General features: G+C 42.9%; 1 protein-coding gene across 2 annotated transcripts in view; it reads left to right on the top strand.

Annotated features, from left to right (window-relative positions):
* Positions 1-5,264, top strand: part of METTL16 (methyltransferase like 16) — a 73,685-nt gene extending 68,421 nt beyond the window's left edge. The window contains exons 9-10 of one of the 2 annotated variants that reach the window (XM_027625846.1): positions 4,207-4,383; positions 4,515-5,264. In XM_027625846.1, the coding sequence (XP_027481647.1) occupies positions 4,207-4,383; positions 4,515-5,138 (801 nt within the window). In that variant the 3' untranslated portion in view covers positions 5,139-5,264. The remainder of the gene's footprint in view (positions 1-4,206; positions 4,384-4,514) is intronic. The other variant, XM_027625847.1, reaches the window with a different exon arrangement.
* Positions 5,265-14,603: the final 9,339 nt, after the last annotated feature.

A 14,603-nucleotide genomic window follows, 5' to 3' on the forward strand; every position in this document is an offset into this window, starting at 1 on the left:
GATAGTTTGAGTATAGCACTCTTCATTTAAAATATTTGTGGTTTTGGGTGCCTGGGTGGCTCAGTTGGTTAAGCGTCTGCCTTCAGCTTGGGTCATGATCATGGAGTCCCGGGATCGAGTCCCGCATAGGTCTCCCTGCTCAGCGGGAAGTCTGCTTCTCCCTCTGACCTGCACCCTGCTCTTGTTCTCTCTCTCACTCTCTCAAATAAATAAAATCTTTAAAAAATATAAAATATTTGTAGTTTGAGATCATAAGCATATTTGCAAATAAGTTCATCTCAATTGGGAGAAAACAGTTTCTATACTAGTGTTGTGGCAGGGTATAAAATTACTTGCTACTAGAGACCTGTGGGGTTGAATTTAAATATTAATTTCTCAAGGCCTACCTCTGTTTAGATTTTAGTCTGGCCCTGCCTACTAAGAAGTTTCAGTACAAACACGAGGGGGAAAGGAATAATTGCTGTAAGCCAGCTTATGATAAACTTCAATCATTTAAAAACTTTGAGAATTTCTAGGGGCTGCCTGCGTGGCTCAGTGGGTTAAGCGTTTGACTCTTGATTTCAGCTCAAGTCATGATCTCAGGGTCGTGGGATCAAGCCCCGTGTTGGGGCTCCACACTCAGCAGGGAGTCTGCTTCTCTCTCCCTCTTCCTCCTTTCCCTCTGCCCCTCCTCCTGCTCTTGTGTGCATTTCTGTCTCTCTCAGATAAATGGGTAAATCTTTTTAAAAATGTTTAAAAACTGGGAATCTCAGGACGCCTGGGTGGCTTAGTCATTTAAGCGTCTGCCTTTGGATCAGGTCATTATCCCAGGGTCCTTGGATCGAGTCCTGCATGCTGAGCAAGGAGCCTGCTTCTCCCTCTGCCTGCCGCTCCCCCTGGTTGTGCTCTCTCTCCCTTCTCTCTCTCTGACAAATAAATAAAATCTTTTTTTAAAAAATACAATAAAAAAATAAAAACTGAATTCTAGATTATGAATTATCTGTCTCTTGAGTGCCTAGTTTCTATAGTAGAATAAAACTGAAACGGTCCTGACTATGTTTATGTACGTGTGTGTTAAAGCAATTCACTAAAGGGGTGCCTGGGTGGCTCAGTTGGTTGAATGTCCAACTCTTGATTTTGGCTCAGGGTCATGGGATGGAGCCCAGCTGACCCTGAGCTCAGCAGGGAGTCTGCTTGAGATTCTCTCCCTCTGCCCCTCTCCCTGTGTGCGCGTGCGCATGCACATGCACTCATCTCAAATAAATAAATAAATGAAATCTTTAAAGCAATTCACTGAAAATATTCAGAAGTACCAGATTTATCAGTTGTCCATTACATATGAAAAACTGGGGCCACAGTGCCAGGTAAAGGAGCTTGTATTTGAGATACAGAAGTTTTCATTTTCATCCTGGGGTAATAGGGTAACAAATTGCCTATTTTGTTATTTCTGACTCCCTCAGAGCTTGGAAAGTGGATCCATGATAGAGCTCTTAACTAGGTTTGGTGAGGATGCATTTCTTTCCTTTAAGTTCTAGAAATGATAATGAGTCCTTTCTTTTTTTTGGAGAAAGACTATTGTAGGCCAGCTCTAGCATGACAAATTGAAAAACAGCAACATCTGCACTATGCTCGTTGGAATTTAAGCCCAAATGATTACCATCTCTGTCAGAAGAGATACGAGGTGCTGTCCTTTAGCCATAATTCTCAGTGGCCTTTGGTGTGCTGAGTGGGCTGTCAGGGATGATCCTGTTACAGTGACCTGTCCATAGTAACAGCCTTGGATATTGGGGAATCTGGTTCTTGTCCTCCAGCCCCCTCCTGCACACCATGAACTTTCTTCCTCCCCAACTTAAGCTCCTTAGTGAAAAGTATTAGACTCTCAGTAGACTGTAGGAATTATCTTTCTTATGTTGGGTGATTGAGTAATAACAATACTTCTGTGTTAATATGAATTTCTCTCATCTTGTCTGAAACATTAATTGAGCAAGTTCAGACTCAGAGCTTGGAGTCCATGATTCATTTTTCAAGAACAACTTCTTTTTTTTTAAGATTATTTATTTATTTATTTGACAGAACAAGAGAGAGAGACAGAGAGGGAACAGAAGCAGGGGGAGTGGGAGAGGGAGAAGCGGGCTTCCTGCCGAGCAGGGAGCCCGACGCGGGGCTCGATCCCAGGACCCTGGGATCATGACCCGAGCCGAAGGCAGACGCTTAACGACTGAGCCACCCAGGCGCCCCAAGAACAAATTCTTAAGTCATATACGTACCCTTTGTTTTTGGTCCTTTTCTTTTCTTTTTTTAAGATTTTATGTATTTATTTGACAGAGAAGAGCGCGCAGGAGAGCTCACAAGTGGGTGGGGAAGGGCAGAGGGAGAGGGAAAAGCAGACTCCCCAGTGAGTAGCAATGAGGGGGGCTGGATCCCAGGACCTCGGGATCATGACCTAAGCCAAAGGCAGAGGCTTAACTGACTGAGCCACCCAGGCGCCCCTGGTCCTTTTCTCCTAAGCTTGTTTTCTAGTGTTTAATTTCCTTTTTTTATTTTTATTTTTTTTTTAGTCAATATCTGGTATAAAGGGAAAATACAGATTATTTCTTAGAAGTATGATCTAGAAGTTTTCTAGCATAGAAAAAACTGCCTGTTGTGTATTTATGAGATGTGGAGTTGCTGGGTAGTTTGTACAAGGCCTTGCAGTAAGTGGGCCTGACTGTGTGTGTACGCATGTGTCTGTGTGTGTCTCCAGTGGAGTTGCATTTAGCGACACCAGCACTGAGGGGCTGCTGTTTGCGGGAAGTTCTTCAAAGCTGATAAGGTGTTTTCTCTTTATGAGCCTTCTCCTTATAATCCTTGCCTGCTCATTTTGACCCTAACCTTTAGAATTATCTTCATTTTTTTAAAGTTTTGATAGATTTTGCTGACAGGTACAGATCTGTCTCTTAAAGTGTTCATAATATGTCTGGTCTTAGCTAAGAGTCATTAAAAAAATTTAGTAAATTTTGGGGCACCTGGGTGGCTCAGTCATTAAGCGTCTGCCTTCGGCTCAGGTCATGATCCCAGGGTCCTGGGATCGAGCCCCGCATTGGGCTCCCTGCTCCGCGGGAAGCCTGCTTCTCCCTCTCCCACTCCCCCTGCTTGTGTTCCCTCTCTCCCTGTCTCTCTCTCTGACAAATAAATAAGTAAAATCTTAAAAAAAAAAAATTAGTAAAGTTTTACTTTATAAAAATAAGTTTTAAATACAGCAATGTCATTTAGTTTTTAAAATGGAACTTGAGTCCCTCTAGTGGGTAGAGTATAATTCACTTCCTAAGCTTGAAATCGAAAGACGACACTTGAATGATGTGGAACTAGCTTTTAAATCCACTCTTCTTGTCACTACTGGTGTCTCCTCTTCCAGCAGAGGCAGTGCTCAGCTAACTGTTGGCTTGTTCCTAACATTAGCCAAGATTCAGCAGGCCTCCTTCTCTGCCCATGTGACCCTAGTGGCCCTGGTCATTCCTCGAATGTGATCTCACAGGCTGTGGCTAACCAGCTGCTTTCCTTCAAGCCTCAGCAAGTATCAACTTAGACTACATATAGGCGATTTTAAACCATGCAGTTCTTTTTTTTTTTTTTTTTAAGATTTTATTTATTTATTTGAGAAAGAGAGCATGAGCAGGGGGAGGGGCAGAGCAGGGAGCCTGACTTGGACTTGGACTTGCGGCTTGATCCCAGGACCCCCTGGATCACGACCCAAGCCAAAGGCAGATGCTCAACCGAGTGAGACACCCAAGTGCCCCTAAACCACGCAGTTCTTTAAAGAAGAGAACACAGTGCTCCCAGAGCCTTTGAGTTGCCATGAAATAAATAATTGTACAGGTGTGTGTTGGGCACAACACGTAGATTAAGAACATTTAGTAATTGGAGGGTGTTATATACCGATAGCCTATGGCAAAGAACCTGGTTTTGGAGTTCAATTCTAACTTTGCAAATTACTAGCTGTGTGACCCTGATATGGTTACATATCTTTGTATCTTAATTTTCCTTTCTATAAAATGAGGAGGTGATAAATCTGTTTGGCAGAGTTGTTTTAAGTATTGAAAGTAAACATGCAAAGGCCTTTTGTTTTTAGTGCTCTGCATTTGGTAGTAGAAATCATGGAAATGTCCCTGGTTGAGTTCATTATAATGCATGGGATTTGATTGTTTGGATTACTTTCCCTTCTTCCCGCATGCCTTCTTTTTCTTTCAGTCGCCACCCAGTAAGCGAAGAAAATTAGAGAAGTCAAGGAAACCCATTACATTTGTAGTGTTGGAGTCTGTGATGAAAGAATTGTCCCTTAAAGCATCATCGTCCCTGGGCTCTGAGACAGTGGAAGGCATAGTAGTTGTGACAGCATGGATTGAAAAAATCCTCACCGACCTGAAGGTACCTGGTTAAGCACATTGAAGAAGTACTTAAAACAATCTCTTTTTTCCTTCCTCCTCTTTTTTTTTTTTTTAAGGAGTTTTGAGAGGAGAAAAGTGATTTCCTCTAAAATTCTGTTTTTCCTCCAATAGGTCCAGCATAAGCGAGTTCCCTGTGGAAAGGAAGAAGTTAGCCTTTTTCTAACAGCAATAGAAAACTCCTGGATTCATTTAAGGAGAAAGAAAAGAGAACGAGTGAGACAATTGAGAGAAGTTCCCCGAGCTCCTGAGGATGTCATCCAAGCCTTGGAGGAGAAAAAGTCCACCCCCAAAGAGTCTGGCAGTAGCCAAGATTTGGCCCAGGGCCCCCAGGAGAGTGTCCCATGTGGGCCTGCTTCACAGGAAGGCGAGTCTGCCACTGTTGAGGGCCATTGCTCAAACCAGGATCTGCTTTCCCAGGAAGAAAACCCAGAACCCATGGAGGATGAAAGGAATGAGGAAAAGGGAGGGATGGAGGTTTTGGAGAGTTGTAAAGGCTCTAGCAATGGAGCCCAGGACCGAGAGGCTTCTGAGCAGTTCAGCAGTCCAGTGTCTGAAAAGGGGAGCCATCTCCAAGGAGTGGCTGGACATTACCTATTCAAGTGTTTGATAAACGTGAAGAAGGAGGTGGATGATGCTTTAGTTGAAATGCATTGGGTTGAGGGCCAGAACAGGGATTTGATGAACCAGCTTTGTACCTATATACGTAACCAAATTTTCAGACTTGTTGCTAGTTAACTTCTTGCACAGTTGGGAAAGTTTCTATAAAGTAGCCTGCTTTGGGGTGGCAAGAGGCATTCCACCATAGGCCCACTGATAACATGTGCAATTATCTTTAAAATAAAATAAATCTATTTTAAAACACTCCCCACCCCCACCCCTTTAAAGTTATTGGACATTAGTATGGTAGTTCATGAGGAAAAATTGTTACCAGCATCAACAAAAAACTATCAGTAAACCCAGGAGGGATTTAAACCTTTAAGCTGACCACCTTAAATTTAGGCTGAGGCCGAAAGAATTGTTTTTGGAGTCTGGTCTGTGTCGGAACTACAGAGCATCCTGCTCGGTCATTCCTAGTTGCTTCTTGAGGAGGGATGGCTTTCTCGTTCTCTGAATGGAGGCAGTACATCGGACAGATAGGCCCTGTGCCCACTTCTAGAGTCACCTGCAAGGCTTCTCTGGGTACATAGGATTGATTACCCCTGCATCAGTCCTGAGGAAGGAACTGGCCTAATGGTAGGTGGTGGGAGAGTCAGGGAGAGAAAGTTTAGTAATGCCAGGAAGAAGGGCTGACCTGGGAGGGTGCCTGGAAGCGTCACATTCCTGATTCATGTCTGTTTTGGTGCTGCTTATTTCAGAAAACAGAATTAGGTAAGCAAAACTCCCACCAGATGTGACTGAGACACAACAGAATGAAGCCATACCGCTACCTCCAACCTGTTTGAAAGTACTGTTTTGTAGTGGTTTTACTGTTGTATGATTTTTTTTCTTTTGACATTTGAAGTGGAGCTTTGTTTTATTTTTAATATAAGAACATGCAGAATTGAAATCTGTCAATCCCGTTTGAATCCTGGGATTCGGGGGAATATTTCCATAGATGTGAATGGATAAATGACTGATGATAGAAATAAGAAATGGAGCAAGATAGTTATGAGCAGTAGGTTGCTTAAGAAAGTCTCATCTATTGGCGGACAAGTTGTAGCTGATCACATACTGCTTTTTGTGGGTTCCCTTGTAATCTCTTCGGTGCTTACCTGTTCACACTAGAAATTCTGAGGCCGGGATGACCATGTTCTTAAAACATGTTTCTCATTGGAATGTCTCAGGGCTCAGCAAGAAAATACCTCTGGAAAGGGGGTCTCTCTCTCTCTTTTTTTTTTTTTTTTTGTTCTCTTGGTGTCTCAGTTACCCTCTGCTGTGCTTAACTTTCACACCTTGAGTTTGATTTTACACCAGTGGTCCTAAGGCTGTGTCTAGACTGAACTCTTTGAGTACAGTGCCAGAGCCCCTTCTTATCCTCAAAGACTGGGGCTGAGTAGTTAAGCCATGCTTTTGAAAGGTGGCTATTGGTTAGGGCAGAAAACTGATGGACTTGGCCCGTCTTGGCAGCACCTAGACCTGGCCCTCAGCAGAGATAAAAGAACTAAAAATAGGACTATACTGTACTTCCCCCCTGTCAGTAGAGACAGAGCTGCCCAATAGAACATATTAACTGGTGTTCTTCACTAGAAGTCCTAGGACCTCTAGAGAATCCATAAACCTCCTGGATTACTTCAGAAAGCTCTGTGAACACCCCCTCCCCGCCACCCCTTCAGAGAGAAGAATCTCTGACAGGATGAGAAAACCAGTACCCAGGGTCACACAGAGTGCATGTGCTCATTAAAGATTTGGAAAATGAGAGTAGAAAACAGCAACAGAATCACCCCCTTGTCGCAGTCTTATGACGATTATTGTAGTTTAGTGTTTCCTTCTAGTCTCTCTTTCTGTAGATGATCTGGGTGCACAAGGGTGTGGGCTTAACTTTGTACTCATGCTGTGTATTTAATTTTATATTACACTTCTCTACATTTAATGTCTTGTATTTTTCTGTGTTAGAGCAATAGTGTATTTACATACATTCCCTGCCTGTTCAAAATGCATTTCAGGCACAGTACTAACTTTAGTTTAAGTCTGGTACTGAGGGCTGCCGGGAAAGTGCTCTGTGTGACTGGAGGCACAGAAGATGCGTCTTGCTTCTATATGTGCTTCAGTGTCCCAGGTTTAAGGCTCAGTGTCCTGGAGGAGGTTTTATAGGTGGTGAGCTCACGCTCTTAGAATTTAAAAACTGAATGATGAGGCTTGAAGCTTCCAACTGGAGCTGTGAGTGCCTTCTTTGCACTTGGATGTCTTCGTTTTCTTCTCTGAGAAGAACAGCTTATTTCTAACGAGAATATTGAAGACATTTTTAAAAGACATCCAGCAATTGTTTTAATAATGCATATGTTTTATAATTGCGTTATGTGTGGTAGCATACACTCTGGTATAAGGGAAAAAGGATTTTTCTTTTTAAGATTTTATTTATTTGACAGCACAAGCAGGGGAACGGCAGAGAGGGAGAAGCAGGCTTCCCGCTGAGCAGGGAGCTGGATGCAGAGTTTGCTTGGTCCCAGGACCCTGAGATCATGACCTGAGCCAAAGGCCGCCACCCAACCAACTGAGCCACGCAAGCGCCTTGGAATTTTTTTTCTTTCAAGAAATAGGTTATTGACCAATGTATCATAAGGTTGAGTGATGCTTGCCTTAGGTGCCTAGAGGTCACGTTCATGTTGATGGATTTTATGGACTTAAATCTTTGTGGTATTTATCTTAAATTCTAATTCTGGTCCCTGGCATTGGCTTCTGATCTCTTGGTAACTAAAGTAGAAACAGAAGCTGAACTTACTCTCCAAGGGGGACCAAAGCTGCTTTTGTTCTTTGGAATCTGCTTTGCTTCTAGCAGTTTGGTTCCTTCACCAGAGCACTGCTGCGTGTCCTAGAAGGGTTGGTGTCACCATGGTGGAATTTCAGCTGATCTGAAGGGTTCATGCTTGTCACTTAAAATTTTAGTATCTATTTTTTGATATAATGAAACCTCTCTTCTCTTGATGGAAATAATGTGAGCACACCACCTTCTAAGCTCTGACTAGTAATAAAACTGCAAGATGTGGAAAAGATGCAAAAGCCTATGGAAAATCCGAGCCCTCTTAAAAGAAGGGAGTAGGTAGCCCTTCATCTAACCTAACCCACAGCATTTTCCTCTCTAGCCACATGAGGGCATCTTTGGCCCTTTGATCAAGCACCTTCACTTTGCTGCAGGAATGGATAAAATGTGTCCTTGGTATTTTTTTTGAAATATCCATCTGCTACCCAGATAATATTTTTTATGCAAACAAGTAAATTTTCACATAAATAAAATTTGAAAACTAAAAGTAGAAAGAGGGAAAAACCCACCACCCCATGGTCTTTTTATCTGGGCATAGTATTTCAACCTTTTTATGTTTCTTTATGGTCTCAGTTGACAATATTTTATTTCCATGTGTCCTGCTGCTCTAGAAGATATCCAGGTTGGGTCAGTCTTTGGATTAACTTTTATCTAGTTAATGGAGGTACTGGGGGGGCTATACAGTAGTTTTGCAGAAGTCTTGGGTTCCAGGAAGAGTTAATATAGAGAGTTCTAAGAAACTGTTTTCATTGTTCTTTTGTCTTTAAATTCTTGCTTTGGTTTATCTGGTTGACTGGCATATATGTTGTTTACTTCAGAAGTTGGCACAGTTGGGTCTGTGTTTTGTACATTATATTGGTGAGCTAGGCCTTGTTTCCCACAAGGGATGTTTCTCTAGAACATAGATATTACTAACTCTGGGGTCTGTGTGGGTAAAGGAAAAGTTCCATCTACCCTTATCGTTATGGCACAGAATGAGAGAGGCCCCCCAACAGATCTGTCTGCACATTAGGAGGGAAAAGGTCCAGTTTGGAAAACTAAGGAGCCTCTTTGGAGAAGGAAAGTCTCAAAGGTGCCGCAGGTTTGCAGCCATCCAGGAGGTGCCCCTAGGAAAGGGACGTGACATACCTTGTTTAAAGAAGTTGGTGCCAGGAGATTGGGTTTGCTGAATGGGCACTAGCCCCCGTAAAATGCAGAAGACATTTACTCCTGAGACTGAATTGGCTTTTGCCTCCTGGAGCAGAGCGTGGATTGTCTGGAACCTTTCTGAATACTCCCCAGTACCAAGTCTTGGCGCCGGTGCCAGCACAGTATTCGAAAGCCCTGTGTGGGGCTCAGCCCACTAGCAGCAGGGCCTCACGCACATACCCAACAGCTCCCACTCTGCTCTGTGGAGACATTCAGATCCTCTGCCGTGACTCACCCAAATGACTAAAACAGCAGTTTATTTTTTTAATTACTGGTTGGAACAGCTAATGCTCCCTTTTAGAACAGCTAACGCTGCCTTATGGAGGCTGTGCTTTTACTGCATTGGGACTGAGTGAGGGCCTTGCACCTCTGTGCCCTTTGAGGTGTGGCCTATCTGCCTCTCAGTACAAACAAAAACATCAGGGACTCTAGGCTCTCGCCTGGGAAGTGGAGGGTCATGGGGGCTTGCTGTGAGCCAAGAAATTGTGATAAGAAGGAGTGGACCCGAAACTGCTGCTGGACTTGGCAGAATTGGCTTGTATATGATGTTCCCAGGAGGGCAAAGGATATTTAATCCCAGATGCTTCTCCAGCACCCTAGGAGAATGAAGAGCAGGAAAGAGACTTTGCATCATCAGACCTGGCTTTGTGTTCCAGTTCCACTCGCAGGGTAAGTCAGTTTCACTAAGCCTTGGCTTCCTCGTACAAAAGATGAGGGATTCTTGCTTCGCAGAGTTGTAGCGGCAGTGAAGTGAGAAGTACTAAGACACCTGGAGGAGTGCATAAGCAGAGCGGTCTTCTCAACTTGCTCATCTCTTTGTATTCTTCTTTGAGTTTTCCATTTCTGGTCAGAACATCTTCTACCCATAGACTCATGTCCGAAGGCCAAGACCTCAAGTGTGGAACTGCAGGTGTAGAGTACCACTTCTTGACCAAGAACAAACCCCCCGCTTCCATGTACTGGAGTGACAAACGGGGAACCAAATTGATTGGTCATCTTCTACATAAATTGTCTCGTTTAGTAACTCAGCACAGTGGTGGGGTGTCCCTCTGTGATAGCTTTAAAAAATGGAAGCTCGGAGAGCTTAAGTGACTTCCCCTAAGGTTATCCACAGAGCTAAGTCATGGAGATGGGGTTTGAACTTGGGTCCAGAAATCTGAGACTGGGGTCTTGTACCAAATCTCAAGATTTGTAACAAATGCTACACTTAAATGGAAATGGGCTTTTAGACTCATTTGACCTACCTCTGGGGAAGGAGACTTCTATTACATGGCACAAAGAAGAGAGAAGAAGCATCTCTCAACCAGCTTCATTTCATTTAGCACTTTAAGGTAGTATTTTCAAGCCTGGGATCAGTGAGCAAGATTTGATAAATGAAATTGCTTATAATTAATTCTTAATTTATGCTACCAAATCTTCATAGAATTTTGTATTTGGCAGCAGTGCAGATAATTAAGTAGTTAGTGGAACCACGTAATAAAATGTCTAGTGCAAGCACATGTTGGATCAGAATCAATGTAAAATAACTGATAATTAGGTAATGACTCTTTGATAATACATAATTGTATAATAATGGAAGAAGGGTTTTACTTTTTTAATATTTTAATAGGCAGCTCCAAATATTTCACTTACAGAGTTGTGCTTTTTGATCTTGCTGGAGAAAGTCACAATTGTCAAAAAAAACAGCAAGTCATCTTCCCCAGGTAGGGTGAATGAACTCACGGAAGTCTAGAGGAAAGAAGGGCTGCCTGCCATCTGGTGGACCCATTCAGGGAGTGTGGCCCAAGAGTCTAGAAACTAGAGCCAGGAAATTCCCAGCTAGGGGACTTGGCTGGCTTCAGCAGCCAATTAGCCCCCAGGGAAATGGCAGCTTATGCTACTGCTGTCCAAAAAGAGAAGGCTCTGCGGGGAGCACTGTGGAGCCAGACCCCTCCCGGGACAGTGGAGGAGGCATGGGCCTGCTCCCATAGATTCTGTGATTCAAGAGATTGGATGTCTCTTGCTGGGAAAGGGGGGTTCCCAGTCTGCTCTGGGGTAGGATCCTTAATTCAGGTGTGTTTGTCCTAGGATTCCTGCCTTCAGGGGCACACGTGGGGCTTTTGAACCAAACTCTAGCCTGTATTTCTCTGAACTCTAGATGAGCACTAATAAGGACTTGATTCATTCACAAAGGGAAGTATTTCCTCATCCTCTACAGTAGGGGCCAGGCAAGAAGGGATAGAGCTCATATTCTGACTAAAAGGGATTCCCATTGGTTGTTGCCATGCAAAAATAGTGTTTCTTGGATCTTCTGATTTTTTTTGCAAGAAGCCAGAAATCCAGATTTATGAGAAATTTACTTAATTGTAAATCCTGACAGCTAATTCAGTATTCTGTAAAAACGTGGTAGACCATCAGTTTTGTGACCTCTTCCACCACAGGTGGTAGAACTGTCTAAATATTTGCTGCCTCCACTTCCCTAACTCTCATTAACCTCACCTACTCAGGTTGGCTTGCATGCCTGCCTGCCTGTCTGCCTGTCTTTTTTATAAAAGAGTCCTTCTCACCTCTTAGGAGAGAATCCCGAAGATTCCATCCAGGGTCCTTGTTTGCTCTTTGCTCCTAGCACTTCTGGCTGATGGCATCCACTCCCATGACTTGTTCACCCATGGATTCATCATTCCCAAATCTAGACCTTTCCTGAACTTTTAACATCCAGTACCTAACCACCTACTGGACATCTCCCCCAGGACCACGGCAGTGTCAAACTCACCTTACTGTTTAAACCTGCTTCTCTCCCGGGATGCCTGGGTGGCTCAGACTGTTAAGCGTCTGCCTTCGGCTCAGGTCATGATCCCAGGGTCCTGGGATTGAGTCCCACATCGGGCTCCTTGCTTGGCAGGGAGCCTGCTTCTCCCTCTGCCTGCCACTCCCCATGCTTGTGTGCTCTCTCTCTCTAATAAATAAACTCTTAAAAAAAAAAAAAAAACCTTCTTTCCCATGTTCTTGATCACCATCCATCCAGCTGCCCAGATTAGGAATCGCTGTTCCTCTCTGTCCTTCACCACCAGGGACTAAAATCTTTCACGTTAGAAATATCTCCCAAATTCAGCCCAGTCTCTCCATCCAGACTGCCACTACCTTTGTGCTCTTCCTCATCTCTCATCTGGACTGGAAGGGTCGCCTGAACCATTTCTGGGGAACTTCAGAGCTGAATAGCAGAAAGAGATTTAGATAGATTTGGTGGTGGGGAGGGAGATGAAGAAACCCATGTTGGGGGGTGAAACAGGAGCACTTTCAGAAGAAGGACTGGGGTGGGAAGTAGATCCATAGCAACATGTCACATTGAGATCAAGAGATATGAGGCCCTTCCTGAGCGAGCACAGGAGAATTTTTTCCTCTTTAACTTGTTTCATAGTTACAAAGGTAATGCATTCTCATTATAAGAATTTAGAAAATAATGGATAAAAATTTATAATTCCACTATTCAAATGGAGTTATTTTATATGTTAGTATTTTTATATGCATATATATTTTTAAATAGCAAATGTGAGATATTGTATATGACTTTTTATAATCTTTTTCATGTAGCAATATATTGTGATAACTTTCTGATTATAAAACTAATCTGTGTCAGAAAACTTGTAAAAATAAAAATTACCAGTAATCACACTGCCCAGAGACAACCACCACTAATATTTTGGTTTGCTGACAACCTGTTTTCTTTACGTGCCATATTGTGAGTGTTACTTCACTGCCTTGCTGGAAATTTTAGTTTTCTGGTTTTCACTATTGTAAATAATGCTTTAGTGAATATCTTTGTATAAAAATCTTTATATGTGTGGGGGGGCTCCTGACTGACTCAGTAGAGCAAGGGAGGGACTCTTGATCTCCCCGTCTGAGTTCAAGCCCCACATTAGGAGTAGAGTTTCTTGAAAATCTTACTGTGCTTTCTTATTGCTTTAGGATAAACTTACATAAAAATTACTGAAGCAGAGGAACCTTTTTAAAGGTTCTTTGTGTATATTGCCAATTTGGTCACTAAAAAGGTTGTGCTAGTTTACATTTCCATTAAGTGCCAGTTTTTACCACTTCTTTGATAGCACTACAAGGCTAATTTTTAGTGTCGTTTTTTTAAGCTATTTATTTATTTATTTATTTATTTATTTATTTATTTATTTAAGAGCATAAACGAGCTGGGGGAGGGGCAGAGGAGAGGGAGAGAGAATCTCAAGCAAACTGCGCTGAGCACTGAGCCTGAGGCAGAGCTTGATCTCACAACCCTGAGATTATGGCCTGAACCAAAATCAAGAGCCACATGCTCAACTCACTGAGCCACCCAGGCACCCCAAGGCTAATTTTTTAAAAACCCTCTATTAGGATGCCTCGCACGCTGGTAGAACATGCGACCCTTGATCTGAGGGTTGTAGGTTTGAGCCCCACGTTGAGTGTAGAGATTATTTAGAAATAAAATCTTAAGGGCGCCTGGGTGGCTCAAGTCGGTTAAGCATCTGCCTTTGGCTCAAGTCATGATTCCAGCGTCCTGGGATTGAGCCCCACATCGGGCTCCCTAATCAGGGGGGAGTCTGCTTCTCCCTCTCCCGCTCTCCCTATTTGTGCTGGCTGTCAAATTTTAAAAAATCTTAAAAAAAAACCTAAAATCTTTAAAAAAAAGTCCCTTATCAGTTGATAGACAAGAATTTCCAGTGTTTTAATTTTATTATGGTATTGGCAAGGTTAGACATTTTCATATATTTATACCTACTTATGTTACATGTTATTTCATATATTTTATAAAATTTAGATTATGTTCATTTTTCTAGACAAGTGTTCTTTTTGTTATTGAACTGCAAGAGCACATTTGCCAATATTTCCCTCCATTTTGTCATTTACCTTTCCCCTTTATTTATGGTGATTTTGTTTTGTTTTTACAGTTAGGAGCTTGTAGAGGTTTTTTTTTTTTTTTTAAGATTTTAAGTATTTGACACAGAGAGCACAAGCGGGGGCGGGGGCGACAGGCAGAGGGAGAGGGAGAAGCAGGCTTCCCACGGAGCAGGGAGCCCGATGTGGGGCTCGATCCCAGGACCCTGGGATCGTGACCTGAGCTGAAGGCACACGCTTAACCGACTGAGCCACCCAGGCGTCCCAGGAGCTTGTAGAGGGTTTATGTAATCAAATCTGTCATGCCTCTGCCTTTATATTTTCATTTTTTATATATTTTTATTTACTTTTTTTTTTTTTTTTTTGAGAGAGAGAGAGTACACAAGGGAGGCATGGTGGGCAGAGGAAGAGGGAGAAAGGGAGAATCCCAAGCTGACTGCCCTCCCGACCCGAGGCTTGATCTCAAGACCCTGAGATCATGACCTGAGCCGAAATCAAGAGTTGTATGCTTAACCGACCAAGCCACCCAGGCGTCCCATCTGCCTTTATATTTTCTTTGTTTGCCTTCATGGGTAGAAATCTTCACTGCTCTTGGAGCAGAAAAAAATGTTTCCTTGTATTTTCTTATGGCTCCTTTTGGCATTTTTTACATGTAACATTTGAATTGATGTTGGTATATGATGTGACATTTAAGA

The sequence above is a fragment of the Zalophus californianus genome, chromosome 16, assembly GCF_009762305.2.
Source record: "Zalophus californianus isolate mZalCal1 chromosome 16, mZalCal1.pri.v2, whole genome shotgun sequence".
Classification (NCBI taxonomy): Eukaryota; Metazoa; Chordata; class Mammalia; order Carnivora; family Otariidae; genus Zalophus; species Zalophus californianus.